The 13,615-nt window shown below is 42.3% G+C and overlaps 1 protein-coding gene across 2 annotated transcripts in view; it reads left to right on the forward strand.

Annotated features, from left to right (window-relative positions):
• The window catches only part of SPTBN1 (spectrin beta, non-erythrocytic 1), a 238,708-nt gene that overhangs the window by 80,522 nt on the left and 144,571 nt on the right, over positions 1-13,615 (forward strand). For both annotated transcript variants that reach the window (XM_053588956.1, XM_053588955.1), the window contains exon 2: positions 9,757-9,951. In XM_053588956.1, the coding sequence (XP_053444931.1) occupies positions 9,804-9,951 (148 nt within the window). In that variant the 5' untranslated portion in view covers positions 9,757-9,803. The remainder of the gene's footprint in view (positions 1-9,756; positions 9,952-13,615) is intronic.

Genomic DNA, 13,615 nt, shown 5'->3' on the forward strand with positions numbered 1-13,615 from the left:
ATTAGTTCATTTATAAATTCACTGTTCCACATGCAGTAACTCTGTCTCTACAAAAAAAAAAAAAAATTACTCTGTAAAGTGGAGGAAGGTCAGAAAGATGCCCCTTTCCCCGTCCCTATATTGTTCATTGTTGTATAAGGTATTCATGGTCAAACTCCATAACAAACCATGGTGAGGACATGTTTTTGGTAGAATATTTTAAAACAAAACTAATTATGGTTGAAGTATTTCCCACTAGTGACGTCTTTTTAAAATAAGTCATTTCCGTTATTGTAAAGGTTAATTTTAACTACCCCAAATAGTTCCCTTAAAGAACAAAATTTGTCCCTGGGGCTGTGTTGTTTGAACCAATCTTCTAGTGACATCTTCCATCTGTGTAAGGAAGATGGGTGCTTTAGGCTTTGAAGGTTGTTGTCATATGGCTGCACTTTACTGCTCCCCTACAGTGTGGGGGGTGGGGGCAGTATGGGTTTTTACATCAGAGACACAATGAATGAGACCTTGCTGAGATTGGGTCTTGCTCTGTCACCCAGGCTGGAGAAAGTGGCACAATCAAAGCTCACTGCAGCCACCCCCCCGTCTCAGCCTCCCAAGAAGCTGGGACTAAGGTACACACTACCATGCCTGCATAATTTCTTACTTTTTATTTTTTTTATTTTTAGAGATAGGATCTTACTCTGTTGTCCTAGGCTGTTCTCAAACTCCTGGCCTAAAGTAGTCCTCCTGCCTCAGTTTCCGGAATCATTGGGATTATAGGCTGGAGCCGCTGCGCTCAGCTGAATTCTCATTCTTTAGTGCAAGGAAACGTGGTCTTCATCTTCATCTTCCTGTCTTCTAAGGTTTCTTCCAAGTCTTCATTTACTTCAAAAAATTAAATAAATAAGCATTTTGGGTGGCGCTTGTGGCTCAAAGGAGTAGGGCGCTTGTGGTTCAAAGGAGTAGGGCGCTGGCCCCACATGCCTGAGGTGGCGGGTTCAAGCCCAGCCCCAGCCAAAGACTGCAAAAAAAAAAAGCATTTTTTGGCTCAGCGCCTGTAGCATAGTGGTTAAGGTGCCAGCCACATACACCAAAGGCCATGGGTTCGAACCCAGCTCAAACCAGCTAAACAACAATGACAACTGCAACAAAAAATAGCTGGGTGTTGTGTTAGGCCCCTGTCGTCCCACCTACTTGGGAGGCTGAGGCAAGAGAATTGCTTGAGCCCAAGAGTTTGAGGTTGCTGTGAGTTGTGACACCACAGCACTCTACTGAGGACAACATAGTGAGACTCTGTCTCCAAAAAAAAAAAAAAAATAAGCATTTTTTTCTTTAGCTTGATGTTTCTCATCATTTCCTCCCCATTCTTCCCATTCCCCTACCAGGGGTCTTTTAGATTTTATTTTTCTAATCATCCATGTATGAAATGTTAATACCATAGATAGTTTATGTGTGCTTACATAAAATGGAGTAAATAAAAAACTTTGCTTTTTAAAATGGGCAAATTCAAGCAGGCTGTAGTCACTGGAGGAGCACAGTTTCACTAGGAGCAGGCGATTTTCATTCCTCTGGGGCAATGTCACCCCCACTGCATATACATGAGCTGGGAGACCTGGTAGGTGGGATACTATCCTTATCTGTAATTAGGCTTTGATGAGGGTGATCTGTTTCCTCATTTATTTAAGAACCTTGAATCCTTTTGATGTTTTTCTAACACGGACCACTCCTTTTGCCATAGGAGGCAGGCTAATTTGTTCATTGAAAGCATGGGCGTTAGAGTCATATGCATATCCCTTAAATAGGGCTAATAATAGTAGCTAAATCAAAAGGTTGCTTGGAAGGACTGAATGTGAACACAGGTAATGCACCATGCCCCATATAAAGTTAGCCGTCCTCCCCAAATCTGAGTTTTAGCTGTGTTAGGGCTTAGACTCATCACTGCTGCATTTTAAAGATTAGCTTGCGTTCTTAGGGCTCTAGATTCAATAGGGATAAAGATACTATGATAAAATCATCATAGCTGAGTGACTTGATCCAGCTGTTTAACTTTTTGGGCCCCAGTTTCCACATTTTTGTTAATTATAATAGAAAACACAAAATAAACTGTTCAAAACTTCAAATGTGGCAGTAATCCTAATAAATACAAATGGATTATATTAATACTTGCCTAATACATGATAGAGGCTCTTGGATTAGATTGGAAAGAGAGGGGCATGCCTAAAACAAGATCACTGTAGCGTGTTTGAAATAATGGGATAGAAAAATACATATTAGGCAAATAATTACTATCAATAAAAATGGTATTTATATGTTAATAAGGATAAAACAGAATATTTCATAATGTTAACAACCCACCAAGAAGATAAAATAATTTTGATCTTGTATGTAACTAGGAGGGAAATTTAAGAAACATAGTGGGAGATTTCACCATATTCTGTAAATAAAACATAGAGCATTTAGAGTCCACCTTGAATAACAAGGTGTTATTACATCGGTCTCTGAGAACCTTTCCCTCTTGAGGTGGGCTAATGCTATGAATTTTGGGCGAAGTGTGTAGAGGTATATCATGCTTTTTTACAGTGAATGTATTCCTGTAAAGCTGCAAGGTCACTGGATTGTGTTATAAAAGTGAACATTACTTTTACAAAGGACACTGTATCCTTGTGACTCTTCTTGAGTGTTTTCTGCGTTTGTGAGCAGAGAGCTCTGAATGTTTAGGACGGAATCTTGGTCCCTTTGTGGCACCCTCTCTGAGAACCTGAGTACGAGGTTATTAAGAAATGGTGGTTTCCTGCAGATTTCCCTCTTTCTTGTCTATTTTGTCTGTCTGCAGAATGCCTTGGCAGACAAAGCAGGAATAGGGTGTGACTGCTGCTTCTGGCCAATAAATAGTTAAGAGGATTTTCAGGCACACGGGGATACCCAGTTTGCACAGTTTGGTCTCTTCAATGTCCTTAGCTAGACTTTTTAATTTTTTTTAAGGTAGCACACCAGCAGTCCAGTGTACACTTTTCCAAGTTTTTTATGAGTAAAGTGGGAGGATTTTAAGTGTTTGCGGAACATTTAGGTCTGTAAATTCTGCCAAGGTAATTGTTAGCATATGGTTTTCCTCCTCAGACAGGATTGGCAAATATTGGTCACCTTTTTCATTTTAATTTATGTGAGCCTTTAAGTAAGATTGGGTATTAAGAAAGTGTGTGTGAGTGTGTACCTACATATGTGTAGTGACAATGAAAATTCTACTTACTATTTGTTGCCTTCTTTTCTGAAGTCTGAGTAGTTTAGACAAAAAAAATCTTTTCATGGGTTAAAAACTCAATTAAAATGAGAAATCCAAATTTTATTCTGTGCATGGAGAAGCACCTTATTAAATGTGTGTTCAGATTCACTAGCAGCCTATTTTAAAACGTGATGTCATCAAGGGCAGAGTGTCCATCAGATTTGCGTAGCTCAGAAGCACAGCTCAGATCTGTGTAGCTCAGAGTTTCAGAGTGGTAACTTGAATTGACTTTGCCCCATGGCCTCACCTTCCAGTCCACTCAGCCAGCCAGCCCACCCACACACAAACAAATAATTAACAAGCACTTAATGTTACTAGGCACCCTGCTAGATTGCAAAGAGTATGATGGGAACCTGACCTTGAGACGTTGTGGCATATTGGTGATAAGCAAATAGAAGTTTTATAGTTACAACTCAGTCTTATCAGATGTGCTAAATAGATAGGGTATCTGGGAGGGAGTGTGTATGGGGGCTCTGTAAGGGTGTCTAATTCAGACCAGTTAGTGGCAGGGGTGATTGAGTGATTGATTCGGGAGCCTTCCTGGATGAGATGGTGCCTGAGCTAGGATTTGTGGGAGTAGAGAGCTGCTTCAGATGTTAGGGTTAGAACTGACAAGAACATGATTTTTCAGTCTGGTGTTACAAGAGCTTAGGACAGGAATAGTGAGACCAGGCTGCAGAGATGGGCAAGGGCTCCTTGTGAAGGAACTCCTTTCCTAGGGGTTCTGGGTGTTAATCAGAAGGCTTGGGGTGCCATTGGTGGAATTTAGTCAGAGGGATGAAATGATTAAGATTACCTTTTAGAAAGGTCCTTTCGTGGTGATGTATGGGAATGGATTAGAGGTTAAAATTAGAGGTGAGGCACTGGATTAAGACACTGTTGTTTGAGCTCATTCATGAGATATATACTCATGAATATATGCTCATTCAGGCAGTATAAGCATCTTTAGGATCTGAATGTTACAGGGGAGAGGGAGAAATGAAGGGTAGATACAGATTGCTGGGTGGGGTAACTGGCAGAAATGAGGGTGCCATGGAGGTTGGGATTGTGAGTTTGGTGTTAGACAGATGGTGTTGGTGATCCTTAGGCGGCAACTGCACTTAGCTGTCCAGGGAGCAGTTGTCAGCATTGAGTACGTGAATCAAACAGGGAAGGGGGTGATGTTACCTAGGGAGATTTTGTAGAGTAACAGAAGAGGGCGCCAGAAGGAAAGTTGGGGGGGACAAACGTTTGGTTTTAAACAAAAACTATGAATTTATCTGATACCTGTGTGACGTAGAAAATAAACATGGCATCTTGGGAAATAACAGAAAAGATAAAATGTTTTCCCTCTGGGCTGTGCCAGTATTAACTTTGAGAATTTTAATCAATACAGAGGAAAACTAGTAGAACATGTCTAAAATCGGAATGGTAGCGTTGCAGTTTCTTTCCTAGCAGCTATGATCCTGTGGTTCTCCATGCCAGACCAGTAGGAGCCTCCTCACCCTGTCAGTCTAGGATTATATTTCCTTGTCCATTTCTGTTTTGGTGTACTTGTTTAAAGAAATGAATTTAATGTCTGCTGATTGAAGCAGGGAATGATAAAGCATTTGGAATTTCTTTGTATCTTTTGGGAAATTCCAGTTCCTAGAACATAGGATTAGAGAAATAATTTGAGGGGGAATACCTTGTCTTTTTTACATATTCATTTCTTGTTTTTATACACAAACGCTCTCTCTCTCTTTCTGTTTCTCTCTCTCTCTCACACACAGTGGAAAAGAGCAGGGAAGGAAGATATACACTTTTAACTATTTTACGAAAACTTAGCTGCAAAGAACATGGGTATTACCCATGTCACACCCAGGATCTATTTCATTTTTATTAATTCAAGGATCATTTTATGAGCTCTGACTGTGGCAGTCAAGTCAGATAGAATCCAAGCCCTCATTGAGCTAGTAGAAGCGTTGCAGGCCTTTCTCTTGGAGGGGACATAGTCTTGTCTTGCGCCAACCTCAGAGTCCTCCCCAGCTATCCTAATGGTGGTTCCAGAAGGCAGAGTTCCCAGACAGCTAAGCCTTCCTCTCCTCTCTCCTAATCTTCCCATAGCCATTTAAGAAATATAGATGACTTCACCAGTCCTTGAAACCCACACTGCTAGCACCTTGGGAAAACCCAACCCCATTTAGATAACCTCCTGGGGATACCTGTATGTGTGCTGTAAACTCCTCACAGTTGGCACAGTCCCTTTTTGAAGTGGGTTAGAGGATAATGGATGTTTGCAGCATGCTAGAGTCCTAGAACCCCGTGGGTGGATATACTCCTCCATCCTGCTGCCTTAATGCTGACTTCTTCACCCTCAGACCACTGCCTTGCTGCTGTTGAATGCCTGAAAGCACCCCTTCACCACGGCTATGGTGGGAGTGGGGATATTTTGCCTTGAAATTGCCTTGAAAATAAGAAACAACTTTCATCACTATGAAAACTCAGCCATTTGACAAAGACATTGTCTTCAGTCAGATGAAGAATGAATATTGAAAAAAATGTCTCCAATACCCAAATTCTAGACACTTGAGTGAAACAAATAAAAAAAATAACTTCACAGCATCTGTTTTTATTTTGCACACAAATTAGTAGGTAATTTTGCTTCCCATTCACCTCTCTGTTTTAGGAAACAATTAAGTGTTTTTAAAGACCACCACTGAGAAAGAACACTTGGAAGAAAATGTGCTTACGTTCTCAGAATGACTTATTTTAAGCTTAAGAAGAAAATTAACACTTGTTTATTGAGAAATGTGTGGAAAGCAGTTAGTAATTGGGGATGAGTCAGTAGTGGGAAGCGTGTCTCAGGTGGGGCAGGACGAGGCCGCAGCCAGCTGGGTGTACCTGGGGAATCTGGCATGGGGGAGAGTTACAGCACAGGCTGGACACTTCCCTGGAGGCCACCATATGGCTTGTCCTCATCGGTCAGCAGGTGGCACCAAATAGCCAAAACTTAGCTAGGGAGGTATGCCTTTCTTGGGTTTCACCTTGGGTTTGCTTAAATAGCACTTGCTGTAATTTCAGGATTTAGGGATTAATTGCACTTCCACATTTTCCCTCTAGAGAAATAGCTAATGACTACGGCCTGAATTTTATTAGTCTTGGATATAGATACTAGTCATGAAAATTAACCATCCCTAAGGTCAAATGGATATGTGACAATATTAATTCTCTTTCTTTCATTCTTTCTTTCTTTTTTTTTTTTTAAGACAGAGTGTCAGTTTGTTGCCCTTGGTAGAGTGTGGTGGTATTACAGCTCACAGGAAACTCAAACTCTTGGGCTCAGGTGATCCCCTTGCCTTGGTCTCCCAAGTAGCTGGGACTGCAGGCGCCCGCCACACTGCCTGGCTATTTTTAGATGGGGATTTCACTCTTGCTCAGACTGGTCTCCGAACTCCTGAGCTTAAGCAGTCCTTGGCCTTCCAGAGTGTGAGGATGACAGGTGTTAGCCACCGTGCCCAGCCTTTCTTTTTTTGAAAGAAGTTATAATTCTGATTGTTAAATTCAACTGTAAAATCATTCAATAGATTATACTTACCTGGATTTGGCTTCTGAGATTTCTGTTTTTTAATGAAGTCCCATAAATACATTGCTAATGTAGGTTTAGAATTAATATACCAATGAATATACATTGTTGGAGGCCAGTGAATGGCTCACTCCTGTAATCTAGGCACTTCAGGAGGTCTAGATGGAGGAGCTCAGGAGTTCGAGACCAACCTGAGCAAGAGCCAGACTCCTATCTCTATTAAAAATAGGAAAAGTATGTGGGCATTGTGGCGGGTGCCTGTAGTCCCAGCTACTCAGGAGGCTGGGGCAGGAGAATCACTTGAGCCCAGGAGTTTGAGGTTATTGTGAACTGGGCTGATGCCATAGAACTCTAACTGGGGCAACAGATTCTCTCGTCTCAAAAAAAATAATAATAAATAATTAAAAAAATTTTTTTAAAGAATATATATCATTGGGACCAATTATGTCTGTCTGATAAGGATCCAGGATTTTACTCACATCCGGGAGTTTTCTGTTTGGGTAGAGATGGGTGACATTTACTATGGCTTTGTTGTAAGGTGGGCTTGGTGCTTTGTCCTTGGGAACGTGTGGGATGGATTGGCAGTGTTCTTGGATAGCTTGGTAGAAAACAGCTAATGACAAGAGAGGAGGCAGTTGTGTGCTTGTGCCACCAATTATTGTGCTATTTAATGTGTGATTAATTTGTTGCAGCTTAATTTATTTACCGCAGAAAGTTGGTTGCGTGTGACATATATGGTTATATGCTGCAACTTGAGAAAAGCTGCATTTGAAGCACAGTAAGAGAAGTGCTTGTTTTCTGCATAGGAGGCTTTGTTTATTTTATTTTATTTTGTAGGGTGGTATATGTGGTAAAAATCTCTTGAATGGTCCTTCTGTGTTGCTGAGTGGTGTCTGTCGCACATACTGTAGTGATGAGTGAGGCTTGGTGACCCAGACACATGTGCACGTTCTTGGTGCACACTAAATAAGACGTTCACGAAATGAGCATCCAGGTAATCTTGTAAATTTTTGAATCTTAAGATATTGACAACAATCATGTATTTTTCTTGGGACCGCTTCCCACCACTAAAAGGAGGAGGTCATCTTTCCCCCATCCCCCCCTTTTTTGTCACTCAGTCACCCTGGGTAGAGTGCCTTGGCGTCATCTTAGCTCACAGCAACCTCAAACTCTTGGGCTTTAGCAATCCTTTTTTGCCTCAGCCTCCCAAATACCTGGGACTACAGGTACCTGTGACAATGCCTGGCTAGTCTTTTCTATTTTTAGTATAGCATCTCATTCTTGCTCAGACTGGTCTCAACTCCTGAGCTCAAGCAATCCACCAGCCTCAGCCTCCCAGAGTGCTGGATTACAGGCGTGAGCCACCACGCCTGGCCCCCACCCCTTCTTACATTTACAGATTAACATGATTTACTCAGATAGCTTTGTATGACTGATTGAGCCTAAGTCCCTGTGGTGAGATTCCTGATATACAGGCATTTAACCACATTAATGGGAATCAAGCCCAGATCCTGGCTCAGGCCAGCACTTCCCTATTCCTCAGGTCTAGCCAGGCCTTCACCAGGTCCTGTCGCTGTCCTTCTGAAGCACAGTCACATCCTCACCACCTCCGCTCCACCACCCACAGCTGGGCCACCACCGTCTTTGGGGTAGCCTCCCAGGTGACCCCTGTTTTTTTGTACTTGCCTCCTAGAACCTCTTTTCCACAAAGCACCAGAAACACTTTTCTAAAGACGTACATCCAATGGTGCCAGTTATTGGCTTAGAATCCTGCCATGGCTTCCTATTACTCATGGGCACCCAGGGTCCTTGTGGGGGTAGGGGGCCAGCTGCTTGTCTGGTCTTGTCTCCTTGTCTCTCTTCTGCCCACCAGACTCCAGCCACGCTGAACTCCTGTCCCTCCCAACATGTTGGGCTCTTTCCTTTGCCTAGGATGCTGTTCCTCTTGATCTGCGGTTGATGTATTTGATACTGAGTTCCGAGTTTCAGTATCAACTCAGGGCTTACCTGACCACCAATCTGAAATTGTCATTTGCTCTCTATAGTATGACTCTGCTTTCATTTTATTTTCTTTAAACTGTCTTACCTTTTCTTATGGGCTTTTTGTCCAGCTCTTCCTACTGGGACATAAGCTTCGCTGAAGCCTGGTCCTTATCTTATTTTTATCCCTGGCATCTGGAACAGTGCTGAGTATGTAGGAAGTCCTCAGTATATTTTGGTTCAATGAGAGAATAATAGCTGTATTGAAGAGAGAAACTATATTTAAAGCTAATCATCTTTCTTATAATTCCCCGAGGGTACTGTGTTAAGGTGAAGACAGAAGTGGATGAGAAGTAAAAGCCTAGGTTCTTGTTCCACATTTATTCTTGACAAACACTGTGACCCTGGGTGGGTTCCTGAGGAGCTGGTATTGGCATTGGTAGCAGAATTTGTAAAAACAGCATAAATACTTGCAGTCGTTTGGCGGGGCATCTACTATGCACTGGTATTGCCCTTGGTGCCATATACTTATATCGTAGTCATGGGCATTCGTTTTCTAGTATGTTAAGTGAGATGTTTAGATAAAATCATCTGTTCCCATCTATGATATTTTATGAATTTCTGGGAGAAAAAATTTATAATTTATGGTGATTCACAGTAGGAGTACATGAGTTCATGGACAAGCCCCAAGTAGTTGTTGATCCAGGTCCAATACAACTTTAAAATTTGGAGGTCTTAAGCTTTAGAAATAAGAGAGAAACTCACCATTTGTTGGACATCCATCAGTCCTCTCAACATCTTGTAAAGGATTTTCCCTCTTTACTGATCGGGGGAACTGAGGCTCACAGATCCTAAGAGAAGCCCTGTTCTTCGCAAGCACTCATTTTACTTTCTTCCCCCCTTTAGCTCAGTGGATTTCATGGGGACAGTGTACACTTCAGACGTCTGAATGTGTTTTTCCTTTTCTTTCTCCCAGAACTCTAAGAAGGAGCTGATGTGGAAGAGCAGCCGAGATAGTTGAAGATGACGACCACAGTAGCCACCGACTATGACAACATTGAGATCCAACAGCAGTACAGCGATGTCAACAACCGCTGGGATGTCGACGACTGGGACAACGAGAACAGCTCTGCACGGCTCTTTGAGCGGTCCCGCATCAAGGCTCTGGCAGGTGAGTCTCCTTCATGCCTCATCACCGAAGCCCAGGATGCTATTCAAGGTCCTTTAACACCATCCACCTTGTCCTTGCTATGGCTGCCTCGTGTAAAGATTGTCCCTCGGGAGCAAGGTGACAGTTTTGCTGGGAAGTCACTTCCATATGTGGAGAGCTATCACTTCTGATGGCCAGAATGATTCAGAGGACAGAAGGCTATTTATAGCAATTCAGAAAGAGCTGCCCTAAGTTTGTAAGAATTTTTATTTTTTGATCTGTCTTACATTTCAGAATGTTGAAGCATGCTATGCCTTACACACAAAGATATACAGATTAGGGCGGTGCCTGTGGCTCAGTCGGTAAGGCGCCGGCCCCATATACCGAGGGTGGCGGGTTCAAACCCGGCCCCGGCCAAACTGCAACCAAAAAATAGCCGGGCACTGTGGTGGGCGCCTGTAGTCCCAGCTACTCGGGAGGCTGAGGCAAGAGAATCGCTTAAGCCCAGGAATTGGAGGTTGCTGTGAGCTGTGTGAGGCCACGGCACTCTACCAAGGGCCATAAAGTGAGACTCTGTCTCTACAAAAAAAAAATATATATACAGATTAACATGTGTACTAAGTGCCTGTGATTGTATTAATTAACTGACCTGTACAATGGTTGGTTCGTATCACATGCAAGGATTGTAGATCTGAAAAGCAACAGCTTAATCTGGTAGAGGGGCACTGACAGGTAAGTTTGTGATCGCTTCATTGAAATTAGTGGGAACACATCCTTACTTTGTGATTTCTCTTTTTTTTGTCATGTAGAATACCTAGAGTCCACTTCACAATGGCCCTGGTTGGGGTAGGTGGGTTTTTACCCTAAAATTGCCCTGAAACGCAGGATAACATTCTGTCACCTTGAAAACTTCAGCTGCTCTAAATATACATAAACCAGAGGACCAAGTGGAATGTATTCCAGGTCCTGCATCTGTACTTTGAGATTTCAACTGACATGTTTACCATGTGGGAAAAATGGGTTTATGATTTTTTTCCTTAACATCTTTATAATTATGAAAGTAAATCAGTCATGACTTGAGTAGATAAGTGTATCATGAATGCAACTCACTTTTTTGTTACCTTTACAATGGAATCTGAGTATGAAGCCTGTATCATTTAGAGTTGTCTTAATTGCAAGCAAAAGGAAGCCTAAACCAAAGTAGTTGATGTGACAAAGAAAATGTATTGGTCACCTAGTAGGGACATTCAGCCTGTAAGCCAGACTTATTCCTGGGCTTAAATGGTGCGATCAGGACCCAGTTTCTTCTCTCCACTTCTTGGCTTCACTTGCTAGTGCAGGCTCTATTCGTCAGCAGGCTCTATCCTGTAGTCCTCAGATGGCTGTCCTGGGTGCTGGGTCCCTCTGGCATTAGGGACACCCAACAGGAAAGAGCATGTTTCCTGTTCCCTCAGAGGCTGGGATCAGTCTCACTGGCATGCTTGATTGTGGTGTGGGTCATGTGATGACCCTCTCACTGGAATTGGAGAGTTGGATGTACTGATTTACTGATTGACTTCTTCTGAACAGAACACACTCCTAGAGTGAGAGTTTGGTCAGTCCTGACCAGTTTGGCCAGAAAATTTGGATACAACAGGAAAGAGGGAAGGGGGATGGATGTTGGGGATATAGCCAACTAAATGCTGTAGGAAAATTATTCAGCTACCTTAAGATAATTTTTCCCTTGAGTGGTGGTGATTTAAAGATCTTTTTTGAACTTGCCTCAATGAATAATTAATCAGATAGTCACTCTAGAATTGAGGCTTTGTCTTTTAGCTCATTCATTAACAGGGAACCTTATAAAAACAATGATCCTGGCTTGTGCTAGTGAATTGATTTGTACTTGTTTCTTGAATCTTCATTTGAGTTTTTAGACCTGTGTGCTAGTGGTGGCTGATTACCTTTGGTCACTAGCCTTTTACTTTCTGATTCCAGGCTGTGTGTTATCCTCCCTTTTAAGGACAATTTTACTGCAAACTACTACAGGGCGGTTTCTTGTTCTTTGTATGTGGTCTTTCCTGCAGTTTTCAAGGAGGACCCCCAGCTGTCCTTAGTGTCCATCATTTAGCTTAAACTTTCTAGGCTGTTTATCCAGGTTCCTGAATAACTAATGGTAATAATAGCAACCACTCAACACGGTGCTTACTGGATGCAAGGCATCCAGTTAATCCCATAACAATCCTATGACAGAGATTATTATTGTCTGCATTGTGTAGATGAGGCAATTGAGGGCCAGAGAGATTGAGTAGCTTGTCTTAGAGCACCCTGCTACTAAGTGGCTGAGGCGTGTTGACTGTGAAGTATGTACTCTACTATTTTTCTATATTCATTAAAATTAAAAACTGATTTAAAGATCCTTGGCAAAGAGTGTTGCCAGTTGAGTAATGTTAAAAGTCAGGGCGCAGTGGCTCACTCTTGCAATCCCAGCACTCTGGGAGGCCAAGGAGGGTGGATTGCCTGAGCTCACCAATTCGAGACTAGCCTGGGCAACAGCGAGACCCTGTATCTAAAAATAGCCAGGCATCGTGATGGGTGCCCGTAGTCCCAGCTACTCAGGAGGCTGAGGCAGGAGAATCACTTGAGCCTAAGAGTTTGAGGTTGCTGTGAGCTGTGATGCCATGGCATTCTACTGAGAATGACAAAGTGAGACTCTGTCTCAGTAAAAAAAAGACAATAAAATAAACATATTAAAAAGATCTTTGAAAGCCCAGGAGTGCATCCCATGGCCTAGGAGAAACCGTGAGTAATCATGGCAAGTTATTAAAAAGGTGAGCTGTTGCTTCCATGTTAAATGTTGGAGGAAAAATAAAAGAATTACATTAGTGAATTCACAAGATACCAGAAAAACGATGTGTTTAATGGAAGAAATTATCTTATTAATTCTTTTACTTTCCTGTTCTGTGGGACAGAAACTCTGGGCCCTGTGAGAAACCACCTGCTGATAGAAGAAGTTCTAGAGTTAGAAGTGTAGTTCTAGCATTTGAGTGTGAATCAGAATCACCCAGAGGGCTTGTTTGATGGGTTGCTGGGCCACCCCCCAGAGTTTTTGTCTCAGTAGGTCTTGGATGGGGCGTGATAGTTTTAATATCTAGTATGTTCTCAGGTGATGCTGATTCCCTGGGCTAGGGATTCCATTTTGAGATTGGTATACAGTATTGATGGTCATGTGAAACCCATAAAGTTTCAAACCCAACAGAGTTATGTTAAAGATAAATGTTAATATGCAGGGGTGTGGAAGGCTTACCACCTGACTTGTGAGAAGGGAAATATCTTCCACCCCTTTATAGGGAGGAGATGTGACCCACCAGTATCCAGCGTGAGCAAGCAAGCAAGCGCTATTGCACGGTTTCTGTTACGAATGCACGTCCTGGAGCAGGAAATCTTTACTCAGAGTAGTAGAAATATACATATCCAATTTCCTGTGTGCCTGTGGGGCTCTCCGTATATATGGTCTAATCTAATCAAATTGAATTCTGCAGCAGATTTATAAAAGACAGTAAAGCAAGCATTCATCTTTATATGGAGCGGTGCATCTTGTATTGATAGTGTAGCCGCCACCTCGTGGTTCTGAACTAAGTAGCTTTAAAGGCAATAGGGTGAGGGTAAACTACTTACTACTAATTTTCACCCAATTTATAGGTACTTA

The sequence above is a fragment of the Nycticebus coucang genome, chromosome 4 (assembly GCF_027406575.1).
Source record: "Nycticebus coucang isolate mNycCou1 chromosome 4, mNycCou1.pri, whole genome shotgun sequence".
Lineage (NCBI taxonomy): Eukaryota > Metazoa > Chordata > Mammalia > Primates > Lorisidae > Nycticebus > Nycticebus coucang.